We start from the raw sequence: 14,136 nt of genomic DNA, 5'->3' as shown, positions 1-14,136 counted from the left end.
ACCCCTGCTTATACTTCAGAATGTCTTTCTAAGTTATGCGTAGCAACAGGCAGATCCTTAGGAGTGTAATCAATTGTGCCACATCAGTTTATGCTACATAAGGATCTACCTTATCATAGGTAACCGTCCAAGCCTCCAAAATATGTGCTACCCTTATTTTTGCCACCTGGTGATCCAGCCCAACATAAAAGCTTTCTTTACCACATGAGATCTAGAGTATGTTATACACTGTATTCCTCATTATTAAAATGTTATTAAAACAGACTAGCTGGTATGTATTGCAAGCAGATTCTTTTTGTCAGCAATCTTTTTAGAGCAAAGCAGTGAAGATTTTCAGTCCATTTATCTTTAAAAATATACAGTTTACAGTAGGATTTTTTTCCAATTTAGGATTAATCCAAGACTTCAAGGAGATGAGAAGATATAAACACTTAGATTTAAAATTAATCTCTTGCTCTACATTCTTCATAAGCAGAGTTATAGAATAAAAACTGAGCTCAACTGCATAATTGAATTGTTTACTAATTGCCACTTCAACAAAAACCTACAACTCAAATCAAACATCAGCAGTTTTAACAAAAAGAAACCTTGCTGCTGAATCATTCCCATCCACCAACAAATGCATTCATGGATAAATTGTGAAAATTTAGAATGGTACAAAAAAGAACGCACCACATATAGTAATGGAATGACACTACACACAACATCAAATCATGCCCCATCACACAGATGGCTGAATCTTACCTTCTTCTGACATATAGCAGAAATTTCAGCTGTAAGGGGAAGGCATACAAAACATCAACACAGAATGATGATCCTTCTGTTTTACTATGGCAGCCATGGGAAAATGGACTTGCTGCAAGGAAGTCTCTGAGGCTAAACTTGTCATTCCAGATATTATTGAAACCTCTAAGCCTGTTGGACTGCATGAGGTAGGACACTGTATACTTAGGCCTACTGGCTATTTCTACACTGAAATGAAAGAACAGCCTTGGTGCATTGTGTGGTGTGCTCTGCACCCCATCCACCTTCTGTCTATGCTTCTGCCTCACGGACAGACTTGTGAAAGTACAACTGTAGGCACACTGCCGTGGCATGCTGTAGGAGACATGGCTCAGATGTGCCCACACTGCCTGTGAAAGCTTGCAGGATGAAAGATTAGTGAATATGGATGAACAATGTAGAAGCAGCCACTATGTCTGTGGCCCATATCTCTATAGCAAAATGTTTGCAGGTTCAACCCGTAAGCAGTAGCTATTCAGTCTGTTGCCCTGGCAACATCTGATTCAGTAAATATAGGTGGCTGAGTGAAAAGATGTACTTCCCTTAAGTAAATAAAACATTCCTCATCTGGATTAGATTTCAACTAAAAGGAGACAGCAAAAAAATCTCCACTGCCTAAGAATTTTCAGTTCGTAGAACCAAGAGAGAGGGACTGTCTTTGTTCTGTCCTTGAAAGGGTTATTTTAGAGAATACGTGACTGTCCTCGTAAACCCAGGAAATTCTGGATTAGTCTGTCAACAAGCTTTGTCTGCATTCTGGTAGATAATAGAATACCAGGCTCTCTCACTGGCCAAAGGACAATGACTGGATCAATGAATGGATCATTGAAAAACATTTTATGTCCTTTTCTGATATCCTTTACAGCCTCCTGTTCATAGAATAGATTTTCAGAAGCTTTAAGAGCTTTTGAATCAGCTCCAGGTTACTGGAAGAACTAGCTCCTTTTGTTGGACACCAGTGTGGGACACAAAAACTTTTAAAAAACTTGGCCCCAACTGTGGATGCTTCAAGATTTGAAATTCTGTTCAGTTGTCTCTGTTTCCTCACAAATAAAGAGTTGCATACTATTTCAGATAGAGGATTAGTCAATTTTTCATTGTACTTTAAGAACATTAAGCAGTATTAAGTACAAGCTACTTTAAAATTCTAAAAGATTCCTTTAGAATAGAATGCAGCATTTCAAGTAATACAGTATGCAGAAGTATCAGTAAGCATAGGGTTGTACAATTATGATTAGTTTGTACCTACCCTTAAAATACCTCTTACCTTGTGGTAGAAGAACATCAATCAACCATTCACTGTGATCCCTATAAAAATTGTATATCTAATTAGCTTTCCATTTTTTATTTATATATGCATTTATTTTTGCACAGAGGAAATTTATCTAAATTAATGTGGTAGGACTGACATTACTCTGAAGCTGCTTTTTTACAAATGTAGTTTTATAAATTGCAGGCTGCTTTACATTACCTCTCTTTGTTGTGCCTGTCTTATTGCAAATTACCACTCTGCTGATGTTGGTCCACCATGTTCAAGGCTTTCAAAAAATTACTTTTAAGGCATATATTTATCAAATTAAAAAAGCGTGTGCTCTGAAAGTCTGATGGCTAAGAAACGATAGTGAAGAAAAACAGACGAACATAGGAAAAAAAAGATGTACCAGTACCATTTTCTGCAAGTCTCATTAGAAGCTATGCTTCTACCAAATTCAATTACTTTTTCCTGCAGCTTTAAATCAATGATGACTAATCTGAGGTGAGATGTAATTGCTTTTCCTGCAGTTGGTGTGATATAAAGGTGTCTTAAACTGGGGACAAAAAAACCCATGTAGCTTCTGAACTACCTGTAACCTTGTCCATTTGAACTAACGATTGGAACTCTAGTATTAGTAGATCTTGTAAAGTAATGCAAACCAAATTAGCCATTTTTAAAAAATAAAAACAAAAGGAAAAAAAAAAAGAGTAAGTGCTGTTAATTCATCTCAGGCTGCATTCCTTCCAGGTACTGGACAAGCCTGGACCAATTTCAATTCTTTACTCTGTTGCTTCACAGTATACCCTAGAGAATAATCTGAAATACATGTTACAGAAAAGTAATGAAGTCTCTGTGAAAGAGTTTTCATTGTAATGTCCTGCTTTTAATGACAGCTAAAGGATGAGGAGAAAAAATGTTTCATAAGCAAAAGCTTGTAAATTAATAGGATTCCCCTATCACAATCAATGCATCCCACTCATTCAGAGATCTTAACTTTAAAACTCACTACTGTTCAAGCTAAATGCAAATGCCTATCATGTGGGGTAAATTTCTGCAATCCTTATTCATATTGAGTGGTAGCGTGCTCCATATATGTCAACAGGGTTATCTATATAAATTATATGCTAATCATACTGAAATAAAACATAACTCCAGAGTTCTGAACTCTGGAGTCTGACTATACCTGATCATTTTCCAGCTCTTAGTTTACCTACCCTGCAATTCTCTGGCTGCATTCTTCACAAAGATATAGGGGAGGTGGCTTATCACCCAAAGCCACAGACAAGGATGGGTCAATGCACATCTGAAACGCAGAGAAGGAAAAGAATTAACACATCTGTTCATTGAAGTTCACTGAGAAAGTTCAACACATTAATGCTAGGACATACAATATAACACAGCTTTGATATGTATTGAGAACATTTAGTATTCTGAAAGATGGTACTTGGCATCTGGCAGTACAGGATCTCAAATTATTTCTAACAAAGAGAGGGATGTAACTGAAAACGAGAGCTTATGGGAAGACAACAGAACATATTTCAGTATCAGTATTATCACTCTCTTAAAGACAAGTATATTTTGTGTTACACATTTACATTGCATAGTCATGACAGACTTACTTTTTTTTTTTTTCCAAAGAGACAATCAGAGGATCCATTGCTTAGGACAAGGTAATGTAAAAGTCTAGATTTTTCTCACTCAGTAACACCTCTTCCAGCAAAATCTAATTTTCAGTCATCATAGTTGTTAACTATATAGCACAATTCCAGTGACAGAATGAAGACTATGGACCCAGAGTTCCCTTGGCAGCATAGGTCCAAACTTTGTCTTGCCTTAGCTTTTAACCTTCCACATTAGCCAGTTACAGAAAACAGTTACAGTTACAGTTAACAGCCAGTTACATACACATTTGTTTAAGTGTTTTGTACTATTTAAGGAAAAGCTGAACAGTAGTATGTATGCACAATATCTTAACCACTTAAATCAAAATGTTTTTTACTCCATTCAAGTGCAAGATCTTATTTATAAAGACAAATGCCTCTTTGAATGTTTCTCATCTTTGTTAACCAAATTTACATTCATCTATCCAAGAGACAACAGGCTGCATTTTTCTGAGTGATGATCAGGACTGGTTCTGTCAAAGTTAAGCTCAGAGATCATTCAAAAATATTCAGGTATTTCATCTGCAAAGCTTGGAACTCTAAGTTTCATTGATATTTTGCTCTACTCAGTGATTAGTCTGAATCTAGTGACCACTGCAACATGAAGCAGCACCTTCCAGCTTTTTTTCCTATGAAAAGGGATCATGGAGAATGATTGGAGTGGGCAGAAAAGTGGTCCCTTGCAGGACTTGTGAGATAGGTGTCACCATTATGCCCTACCAGTATCATAGCCTGTGGAAAAGGCTCACTGAAGAATTGTTTGGCCAATGTAACTATGTTAGTATAAGAATTCAGGCCAGGAAAATTGGCTGTATCTACATGTTTAACTAGATACAAGTCTAATTAATTAGTACACCTAACTGTAGCATGCTCTGCACTTGGGATGCTGTTCTTGCGTCTGCCATCAAATTGCACTATGATCCTGGTCAAGCCATTTTACTTTGTCGCCCTGGGTATAAACAGGAAAGATAGCATTTACCTCCCTCAAAGAGGGCTGTAGAAGAGGTAAGTAAAGCTTTGTTGCTATTTGCTTTAGGACACATTCCAAGCAAAGGATCACAATCAGGTGCATTGTATGACCCCAGTCAAGATACCAAGGTGAATAGGTACCGATGTAATTGACACAATGTTGCCTGTATATAGTAATATTTGTGCACATATTTACACACATACACGTGTTCAGGAAAATATTTACATGGATTAGCCAGGAGCCAGCTTAGAATTTTATAAAGTGCTCTGCAACCACCCTCATGTTTAATAACAAGACTTGGCCCACAGTAGTTGGAGGAAATATCCCATCTTGCTTTAGGCAGCCAAAGAACATATTCACAAAGTCCTGGCCCCCTTGGTCTCAACAGGCTTTCCTGTTCCCTTAGCTCCTGCTCTTGATCACCTGCACACAACCAGAGCATATGGCTGGGGTCAAAGTGCAACCTCCCTTCCCCCAGGTAGTTTGGTTTGACCCCTAAATAAACAGCATTACCTTCACAGCTGGTTTGTTAATCGCATTATGGCATTCAATGTGCTGGCAATGAATAGGATTCCAGGCTGCAAAACCAAAGCACAGCTAATTAATAAATGGAGAAAATATATTTATATTCTTTGTGTCTAGTGGTATCAATTAAGAACAAGAGCCTCTTGTACTAAGTACTATACAAATACGAGAGAAGACCTAGCCATTCCTCAGGAAGCCTAATAATTAAAATAAACAACCTAGAATACATATGCCTACTGACTTGTTTGGGATATAATTATGAAATGAACCATGAACTCAGCGAAGAAATGGAAAAAGTAAGATGCAGACATCCCCGGTGTAGACCCTTCCTGATCTCACCAACACCTTGAATTAATTAATTATCCTTCCACTCCAGGAGCAGGACGGTAGGAGTAGCTGAGTAAATTCAGTAACATTCCCAGGCAAAATGAAAACAAAGCTATGATAAAGGAAAAATAGTCCAGCCACAGATGGAGGCTTAGTTTTGTAATGACAAGAAGTAAACAACAAAATTATGTTCAAGTGGCATCACTTGGATGTTATACAGGATGCTCCCCAGTCAAAATGCCATGCAACTGCAGATAATACTCATCCCATTCTGGGATATATTAACAGAAAATTTATATATAGGAAAATTTTTCCAGTCTACCCAGTGCTAGTAACGGTTCAGATGGAACATCATGCTTAGTTTACAGACCTGCTTGCATGAAAGAAGTGATACACAGCAGTACAAGAAGAATGTTTTTTTTAAAAGTCAAGAAAATCTATCAACCCTTCAAGGGAAGGCTTTAGAACAGATAAGACAAACATGTATCAGGAACATTCAGGATGTACTTGAGTTGGTCTAGGGCGTCTTCTAAGGCCTCTTCCAATCCTTCATTTTTCTTATTTAAAATGTCCCATTCCGGCCCAGAAATTTTAAAAGTGAACAAAACATATCCCATATGGCAGAGATTATTTGAAACAGGTTGAGACAGGCAAGCAGGAAAAGCAAGTCATGAATTGCTGCTGGACAGTCCCCGCTATAGAAACACAATCCCATCAGTATCACTGGGGACTCTGGAGGACAGAGGACTTTGTACCATCCGCCTACTCAGCTCCAGCTGCATTGCTGACTTTGTCTCTCATTTTCACCATATAGTCAACCTCGAGAACCTATCCATTATACTGACTGCACCTGACATCACCTGACTTTTTTCGACAGTAACAGCCAGGTAAGGAGTCTTAGCAACACCAGCAGTGATAGCAGCTGGCACAAATAAGCCAGAACCCTTGTGAGGCCAAGGCGGCAGTTTCACAGACCATTTGGAACACTGTATTTATTTCTTCTGTTCTGGTTTAGTTCGTATTGGGAGTAACACAATATATTTACTAGCCATGATCACCGTTTTTAATTTTCATAACATCTTTTGAAAATACAGAGAAATGGATATTTTATATACTTATCAAAGTACCAACTTATCAAACAAAAGATTTCAAAATACATCATCAGACTGTAAACATGTGACATTAGCACACTTCTCATCATTTCGTTTATATTTATTCTGGCATATTCAAAACCAGCTGCACTGACCTGTGTACTGCAGTCCTCTGTACTCACTGATTGCCCCAGGGGGTTTTAAATTGGGCCAATAGTGAAATAACATTTGTACTGCTGGAGGTTTAACTTGAGATGGTCCATAGGCTATCACATATAGCAAATCCTAAGGAAAGACACACACAAAATGTTTATTTCACAAGGAAAAAAAAACACAATTCAATATATATTACTTGTGTTCAAAGATACCTGAACACACAAAACATATACATTTCATGCCCTACCAAACATCCTTTGTATGCTCTTACAAGCAGATTAGATGACTAACTTCAACAACATGTTCACAATTGGCTTCTGCATTTGATCGGAGCATCCAACAACTACCACCCACCCCACATAGTATACTAACATATAGCAAATGAAGCCTCTGTCTAGCCATGGAGCAGAGGTGTGATATAGATAAATAACTGGATCCAGATCAGATTCAGGCTAAGACAATACTCACAAATAGTCCTCATGAAAGTTCAGTCCTACATTAACTGAGAAAATTGGTCATTATTAAAATTTGTGTTAAATGGAGCCACAACCACATAGTATTTAGGAAACGGAGCTCTGTTCTACAAAACATGGAGCTGCTTCTGTAAACTAAAAATCAGAAGGACCTTCCTCTCCATAATCCAGAAGGAGGATTGGATATAAAGATCACTTATAACTTCTTGGCACACAGTCAGTTCAATTTTCAAACCATCTGGTTTTCATTACTATCCAAATACAGTTATTTCCACAAAATAGATATGATCATAAACTTACTTTCCATACTTCTTGCTTATATTTCATGAGGCATTCCAATAATTGGCAGTGATACACTGAGAGAGAAAAGACAGTATCGACATAATATTGAAATGGAAACTCAAGTTACAGAAGTGATGTAATTAGCCGATTGGCTTTGCTTTGTCTGTCCAAAACTCTGTATCTCATTTAATTACTTTTTATTTTAAAGGGTTTGCTGAAGAATCATTGCCCTGAGAGTCATCACAAAAGGTTAGAACGTAAATATTGGTAACTTGTTTCTGTCAAGGAATGCAGTAAGATAATCAGTATTATGAGTGTACAGCTTTTTGCACAGCAACAGAGATCTTTTTCAAACACATCTAGTTTAAGAATACCTGCTAATTCACTTAAACTTTGTCCCTCTGGCACAATGTAAAGCTGTAAATGGGTATCATATCATTCATCTTGAGGCAGTAATGGAAGTCACATGTAACAATACATTATTCTTGCATATACCAAAGGCTATGGGAGCCACTCGGCATCGAACACGAGAGCCAAATGAGCGCTTTATAAAGCCAGACTTTATATGTCTGACTTCTCAAAAACCACAGGGCAACATTTTCCTCAGATGGCTGGAACATAGAATTCACAAACAAAACCAGAACATTTCATGAAGAAAATCTAACTTGTGCAAGTAGCTTTTAAAAATGGTGTGCTGCTTTTATTTACTGCTGTGAACTACATTAGCATAATGTGACACTTCTCACGCACATACTGCAGAGTGGGGTTCCTCCACACACACACCATTTACCCATCTACGTAAAATGGGAGATAGTTGACTATCATGCAATGTAACAGCTCCATCAGGTTAAATTTTGCTTTGATTTGGTTATGTGATCCCACCGATTTAACTGGGACTGCCCCACAGTGAGAGACAATGGCCTTGTGTTTAAATACTTGTAATTACATTTAAATTCATTATACTTCTGTTGAGCCTTCAGCCAGCATTACCTGTCATCTTTAAAAAATAGTATCAGTTGTCAACTTGGTGGGATGTGAATCATAGTATAAGACAAACTGTTACTATGAATTTCTATAGTCAAAGTTAGAGGTGATTTCTCTCCAACACTGATGTTGTACATCAACTCTATTTTCTGATGTCAAGCAAGAGTAGATCAGAGTCTCCAATCCTGGGCCAAACCCTATTTCTTCATCACAATGAGATCTCTTATCTACATAATGATTACTTCAAGCATGATGCTCAGAAATTCCAGTTTTGACTAAAATCACTTATTTTTCATCCTGTGTTGGATGGTGAGACAGATTTTTCCCATCATCTGAACTTTTCTGATTGCATTTGACACAGTACTTAGTTTTAGAGAGAATGATACCATGTTGCATGTTTACACATACCCGGGTTTGACGTGTACTGCATTGCAATCATTAGCATTGATGATGCAGATAGATTGACATGTGCTGGAACACCTTCTCTTTTTGAGGATCCCACTTGAAAGAAAGGAAAAAAAAAAAAAAGAAAACATTTTCTATTGTATAACAAGGATAATTAGGTACGAATAGCATGTAACTGATTCCAGCTGATGTAAAAAAATTCCTAAGGTACCATGTCATTAAAAAAAAAACAAAACTAAAAAAACAGAAACATTCTGTATTGGAGGGGGTGAAACCCCTTTTCTGCTGGAAGAGAAAGATGACTAAGAATATGGTACTGCTTCACAGAGCTCACACCTGGTTTTCCAGATCAGTAAGATTTCATTCTCAGAGCTGCATTAACCAAAGACAGCAATCTTCTCAGGCACTCTACTTCAGAACCCCCAGACTGGTCAAAACAATGATGTCACTTGTATAGTCAAGTGCACCTAGGGCTTGGATTGTAGGAAAAGGTAAGGAGGAAGTGGAGGGTAAAAAAAACAAGAAAAAATGGAAAGCCTGCTGTTGAGGTATACTGATGAAGGGTTGGGGCTGGTGGTAGCTGCTGGTTGTTGGCGTACGGCACAGATTACTTCTCAGGAAGCACATGGTATGAGCTCAAGTTATAGCTACATACCGGAAAAATCAGTCCCCTTAAGATAATGATAAACAGTAGCACTGAAGTGTAGCTAAGCTGTTGTAGCTTTGACTTTGCACATAAAGTGGCTAGAGTTCCTTCTGGTCTCCTACGAAGTGGTTACTATTAAATGGTATACTTGGAAAAACCCTGCAGAGTGTAGGTGTTTATTTGCTGAACTATAACATGGCAATATGGCTTTGAAGACAACCTCCTACACAGAGATGTGGCATATATCTTCCCCATCCTCACTCACAGCGCCTTCCCAAGCCTGACTGCTGGGACCCAAACACCAAACATTTGGGACAGAAGCAAAGAACTGTAGCTACCAGTTCAGTGAGATGCTTTCATCCCTCCCATCTGGCTCTCCAGCTGCTTACACAATCTCTTGCATCCTCCCTTTCGGTTTGATTCAAAGCTGAACACTAGGGGAAGGAAAGGTTCTGCACTCATCTTGTAAAGGGTAAGATCATTCCCAGTGGGGAAAGACTTTTTATTGCACTTCATTCATTCTATTCATTCTTTTTTGAATCTCATCCACACATGTAAGAGCCCCCAAATTATTACAGCAAGGTTTGTTTGTATGGATTTAAATTGCAAAATGCTCAGCAGCTCTGACCTGGCAATTAAAATCTGGCCATCAGCAGAAAAGTAGGGCACAGTACTACAAGTCAAATTCAAGAGCAGCAGACTGGTTTCATAGAGAGATCTAACCAAAACTGTTTGAGGAAAAAGGCAGCATGACAAAGGTTGCTCCCATGCTCTACATGGATGCAATCTCTGCCAAGGGCAGTTGGGGAATAGTATTTATTTAAGTAAGCCAAGGGTTTGGCTCAATTAGTTGTTTTGGAGAACAGTTTTACAGATCTGAAGATAAACAGGAAAGGATAAGTCACCTAAATCAGCTGTTCTTTAACAGGTAACAGTGATGGAAGAAAAAGGAGTTTAATGCAACATTCTGGTCTTAACCCAAAGAGGACCTATTGCACATATGTATGAAATATATCTTAGCGGTTTTCATTTGCATATGGTTGTTAGACCTGTCAAAGGTAACATCATGGCAATGTCTTACAAGGGACTATTTTACATGGGGAAACTGAGGTACAGAAGAGTTAAGGGATTTCTCCAAGATCATTGACTGGAAGAGCCAGAAAATGTAGCTGATAAATTTTCATAAAATCTTAATCTCAACATGCTGGACCATGCTTCTTTGCATGTTCTAACATCCTCTTCTACATGCTTAAATGACATCCGTGTTGATCTCTGTACAAAGTTGTTCATGTTTTTCCATAAAGGTCTGGAATATAGATAAGAAGGAGACATTCTCACAGAATCACGGGATGGTTGATGTTAGAAGGGACCTCTGGAGATCGTCTTGTCCAACCGCCCTGTTCAAAGAAAGGCCAACTAGAGCAGGTACTCAGGACCTTGTCCAGTTGTGTTTTGAGCGTCTGCTAGGATGGAGAATCTGCAGTTTCTCTGGCAAATGGTTCCAGTGTTTACCCGCACAGTAAAAGGCTGGCTGGTTAAAACTGACTTTTAATATTGATCCTAATGCTTCCATCTGCAGAACATGGTTAAATTTCTCACTGCTACTGAAATTCCATCAAGAAAAAAGAAAGAAAGAGAAAAAAGGGCAGGCACTGTCAGACGCAGTCTTAACACTTATGGATTGGAGACATTACAGGCACAGCTATTTAGTACAGAACTTAAAGAGAAAATGCCGAGAAGAGAGGGAGGGAGAAAAATCAGAAATTCATCACATCATTACATTGAGAAGAGTCATTCTTGTACATCCAGATTTAGTCCAGATGCAAAAGTTACGCATGTTGCTATTGCATCTTTTGTTTCAGGAGCAGTTTGTCCATTGATTCTGTATTGAAAACTCCCACTGCTGGCACTGAAAGTTCTAAGAGTCTGAAAACAGTGTATTTCTTAAAGAAGCTAAACTTAACCCTTTGAATGAAGGAAGAATTCACACAGTAACAGAGCATAATAAATAAATAAAGATTATAGAATTATTTCCCTTTGAAATATAATCACATGGAATTGTTTTACATATATACATACAGTAGATTGATGTCCCATCACAATTCTATGACAGATCAAACTTTGACTCCTACAGTCTGATACTATTATAGCAGTGCACCATGTTTTCTGAGACATAACAATACTAGAATGAGTTCTACTTACATATAGCCATAGGTAGAAAAGATGTGCTGAGATACTCTATAATATCCTTGTGCAGAAATGGAGGAAAGGTAGCTAGTGTTGAAATCATTGTATAGGGTAAAGTACTCAAAATATCATCACTGAGAAAAGGAAGTAAGCATGTAGTAGTGTAAAAAATTGATTGCCCAAGATCTGTTGAATAAAATGAAATAAATACAGAATAATTAGAATGGAAAAATAATTATGATTATGTACTTTTTAGCTTACAAAACTATTAAAAAAATTACATTTAAATTCCCCTCAAAGTAATTTGGGAAGTTAAGCACTACAGACGAGGCTTCACCTGTCATTTTTAAGCCTCTCCTAAAACAGAGGGAAACAGCTGCTCAACAGTACTCAGAAGAGTTTGGAGGGAATACAAATACTACAGTCAGTAAAATCATTGATTAAAATCAATGGCGATTTTAATCATACGGTGATTAACATACAGTGGCCTGCATTTAAGCAGAGATGTTATCAGAATTTTATATGCACTTAGGTACTGAAAGGCCTGCTTTTGCAAAAAGCATTCTAGTCTTTATCAGCCATAGAAAAATGAGATTTTGATCTTAATTATCCTCAAGAGAGCTGCAAAGTACCCCCCACACAGAGACTACAGGAAGCATCACTGTATTTTTTAAACAACGTGTGATTAAACTATGGATCTTCTTTTCCTGGGAAGCCGTTAAGGCCAAAAATGGCCAAGGCTTAAAAGGAAAGGAATATTTATCAAGAATTTCCATACTTACTCTAACTAATTAAACTACAACTGTTTGGAAGGGATACTTGAGACACATGCAACATTGTAAGATCCAAGGGGAGGGATAGGTTATTGTGTATCTGGGCACTGTGGCATCTTTATACCCTCTTTCAAATGAGGAATTGAGCTGGGGCCGATAGCCCTCCGAGAAAGGTTACAGCACTCAATGAACCCCAAGTCTGAACCTGTATGATGATCCCAGTACATCATAAGGCCTTTCCCCTGCATGAGAGGAATTCCTTTTGTTATTCACTCTGTAACCTTAAGTATGTTACACAGGCTTTCAGTCTCATCTGTACAACTAGGATGATGTAAAACTGCCTCTGTAAAGTGCTCAGAGATCTGTAGCTGTAAACATCATGAGCCACAGTAAGAATTAAAATTAGCACTCCATTCCAGTGTTCCTGGCAAGTCTTCTACGCAAGGGTCTAACCAGACCTTTAATGCTAGAGAGTGTTTCTCTCTTGCAATACATATTTACCAGCTAAGCATTGAGAGTTTTTTTATAATCTGATTGGACCAAAGCTCAGGACCGCCTAGCGCACCAGTTGTACTTACCCAAACAACATTGATTGTTCTGATAAAAAAAGTATGTTTATTTTAGTCACATGCTAAGCTGAGGGAGAAATAAACAACAAGTTGTATTGCAAAATGTAATTCACTGTACACAGAACCATAGAAAATAGCAAGTGACCTCCCCTTGCCCCAAACATTAGTCAATCAAATCAACCAAGTGAACTTGGCAGATTTTTATCTAAACTGTTCTTAAACATCTGCAAGACAGTTCACTCCTTCTCCCGGCAATTCATCCTAGTGCTTAACCATCTTTATCATAAAAAGGTCTTTTTTTTTTTTTTTTTAATTTCCATTGCTGCAGTTTAAGCCTATAACTCCTTTTCCTGATCAACTGTAACCACAAATAGTTTGGTTTAATTTACTTCTCCTTGCAGCTACCTTTACATATTTGTATATGATAATCATTTTTCCCTTCCATTTTTCTCTAAGCTAGACAAACCGAATTCTTTCCGTTTTTCCTCACTGTTCACATTTTCTAGATCTCAAATCATTCTTATTTCTTTTTCCTGGACTCTTCCCAAATGGTCCATGTCTTTCTTGAAGCCAGATGGACAGATTTTCAAATTTCAAATTATTTTTCAAATTTGTCCATCTCCAGCTGAGGCCTTGCTAGGGCTATTTGAATGATAAACAAAATGCTCTGGGTGCCTCATACACCAAACACCTGTTTACATATTGCCAGAATAACATTAATACATTAGTGACTTATGGTCTGCCTCTGATCTACTGTAACACCCAGATCTCTGCAGTACGGCTTTCAAGCTAGTATTTCCCCATTTCATTTCTGCCTTTGATTTCTCCTGCTTAAACGTAGTATTTTACATTTCTCCTTTGAAGATGTTTCAAAACAGAATGCAATTTGCCAAGATTGTTTTGAATTGGGTATCTTTCACACAGAGGACATGCTATTCGCCATCTTGATAACCCCTGCAAATCAAAGTGCTCTCTCATTTCTATCAGCCAAGTAAAAAAATTAAAATATTTAATAACACTAGACCCAGCAGAGACTCCTGTAAGATTCC

At 37.8% G+C, this 14,136-nt stretch overlaps 1 protein-coding gene across 15 annotated transcripts in view; it reads right to left on the bottom strand.

Moving 5' to 3' along the window:
- The window catches only part of UNC79 (unc-79 subunit of NALCN channel complex), a 116,337-nt gene that overhangs the window by 89,030 nt on the left and 13,171 nt on the right, over positions 1-14,136 (bottom strand). For 14 of the 15 annotated variants that reach the window (XM_087747580.1, XM_087747581.1, XM_087747586.1 and 11 more), the window contains exons 4-11: positions 11,761-11,931; positions 8,916-9,008; positions 7,542-7,597; positions 6,768-6,897; positions 5,183-5,247; positions 3,253-3,341; positions 2,051-2,091; positions 745-773 (exon numbers count right to left, since the gene is read on the bottom strand). In XM_087747580.1, coding sequence (XP_087603706.1) covers positions 745-773; positions 2,051-2,091; positions 3,253-3,341; positions 5,183-5,247; positions 6,768-6,897; positions 7,542-7,597; positions 8,916-9,008; positions 11,761-11,931 — 674 coding nt within the window. Of the gene's footprint in view, positions 1-744; positions 774-2,050; positions 2,092-3,252; positions 3,342-5,182; positions 5,251-6,767; positions 6,898-7,541; positions 7,598-8,915; positions 9,009-11,760; positions 11,932-14,136 lie in introns of those variants that run through there. The other variant, XM_087747588.1, reaches the window with a different exon arrangement.

The sequence above is a fragment of the Nipponia nippon genome, unplaced genomic scaffold (genome assembly GCF_047370975.1).
Source record: "Nipponia nippon isolate SJK-2023a ecotype South Korea unplaced genomic scaffold, ASM4737097v1 scaffold_11, whole genome shotgun sequence".
NCBI classification, from domain to species: domain Eukaryota; kingdom Metazoa; phylum Chordata; class Aves; order Pelecaniformes; family Threskiornithidae; genus Nipponia; species Nipponia nippon.
This window is presented reverse-complemented; position numbering and strand designations above follow the sequence as displayed.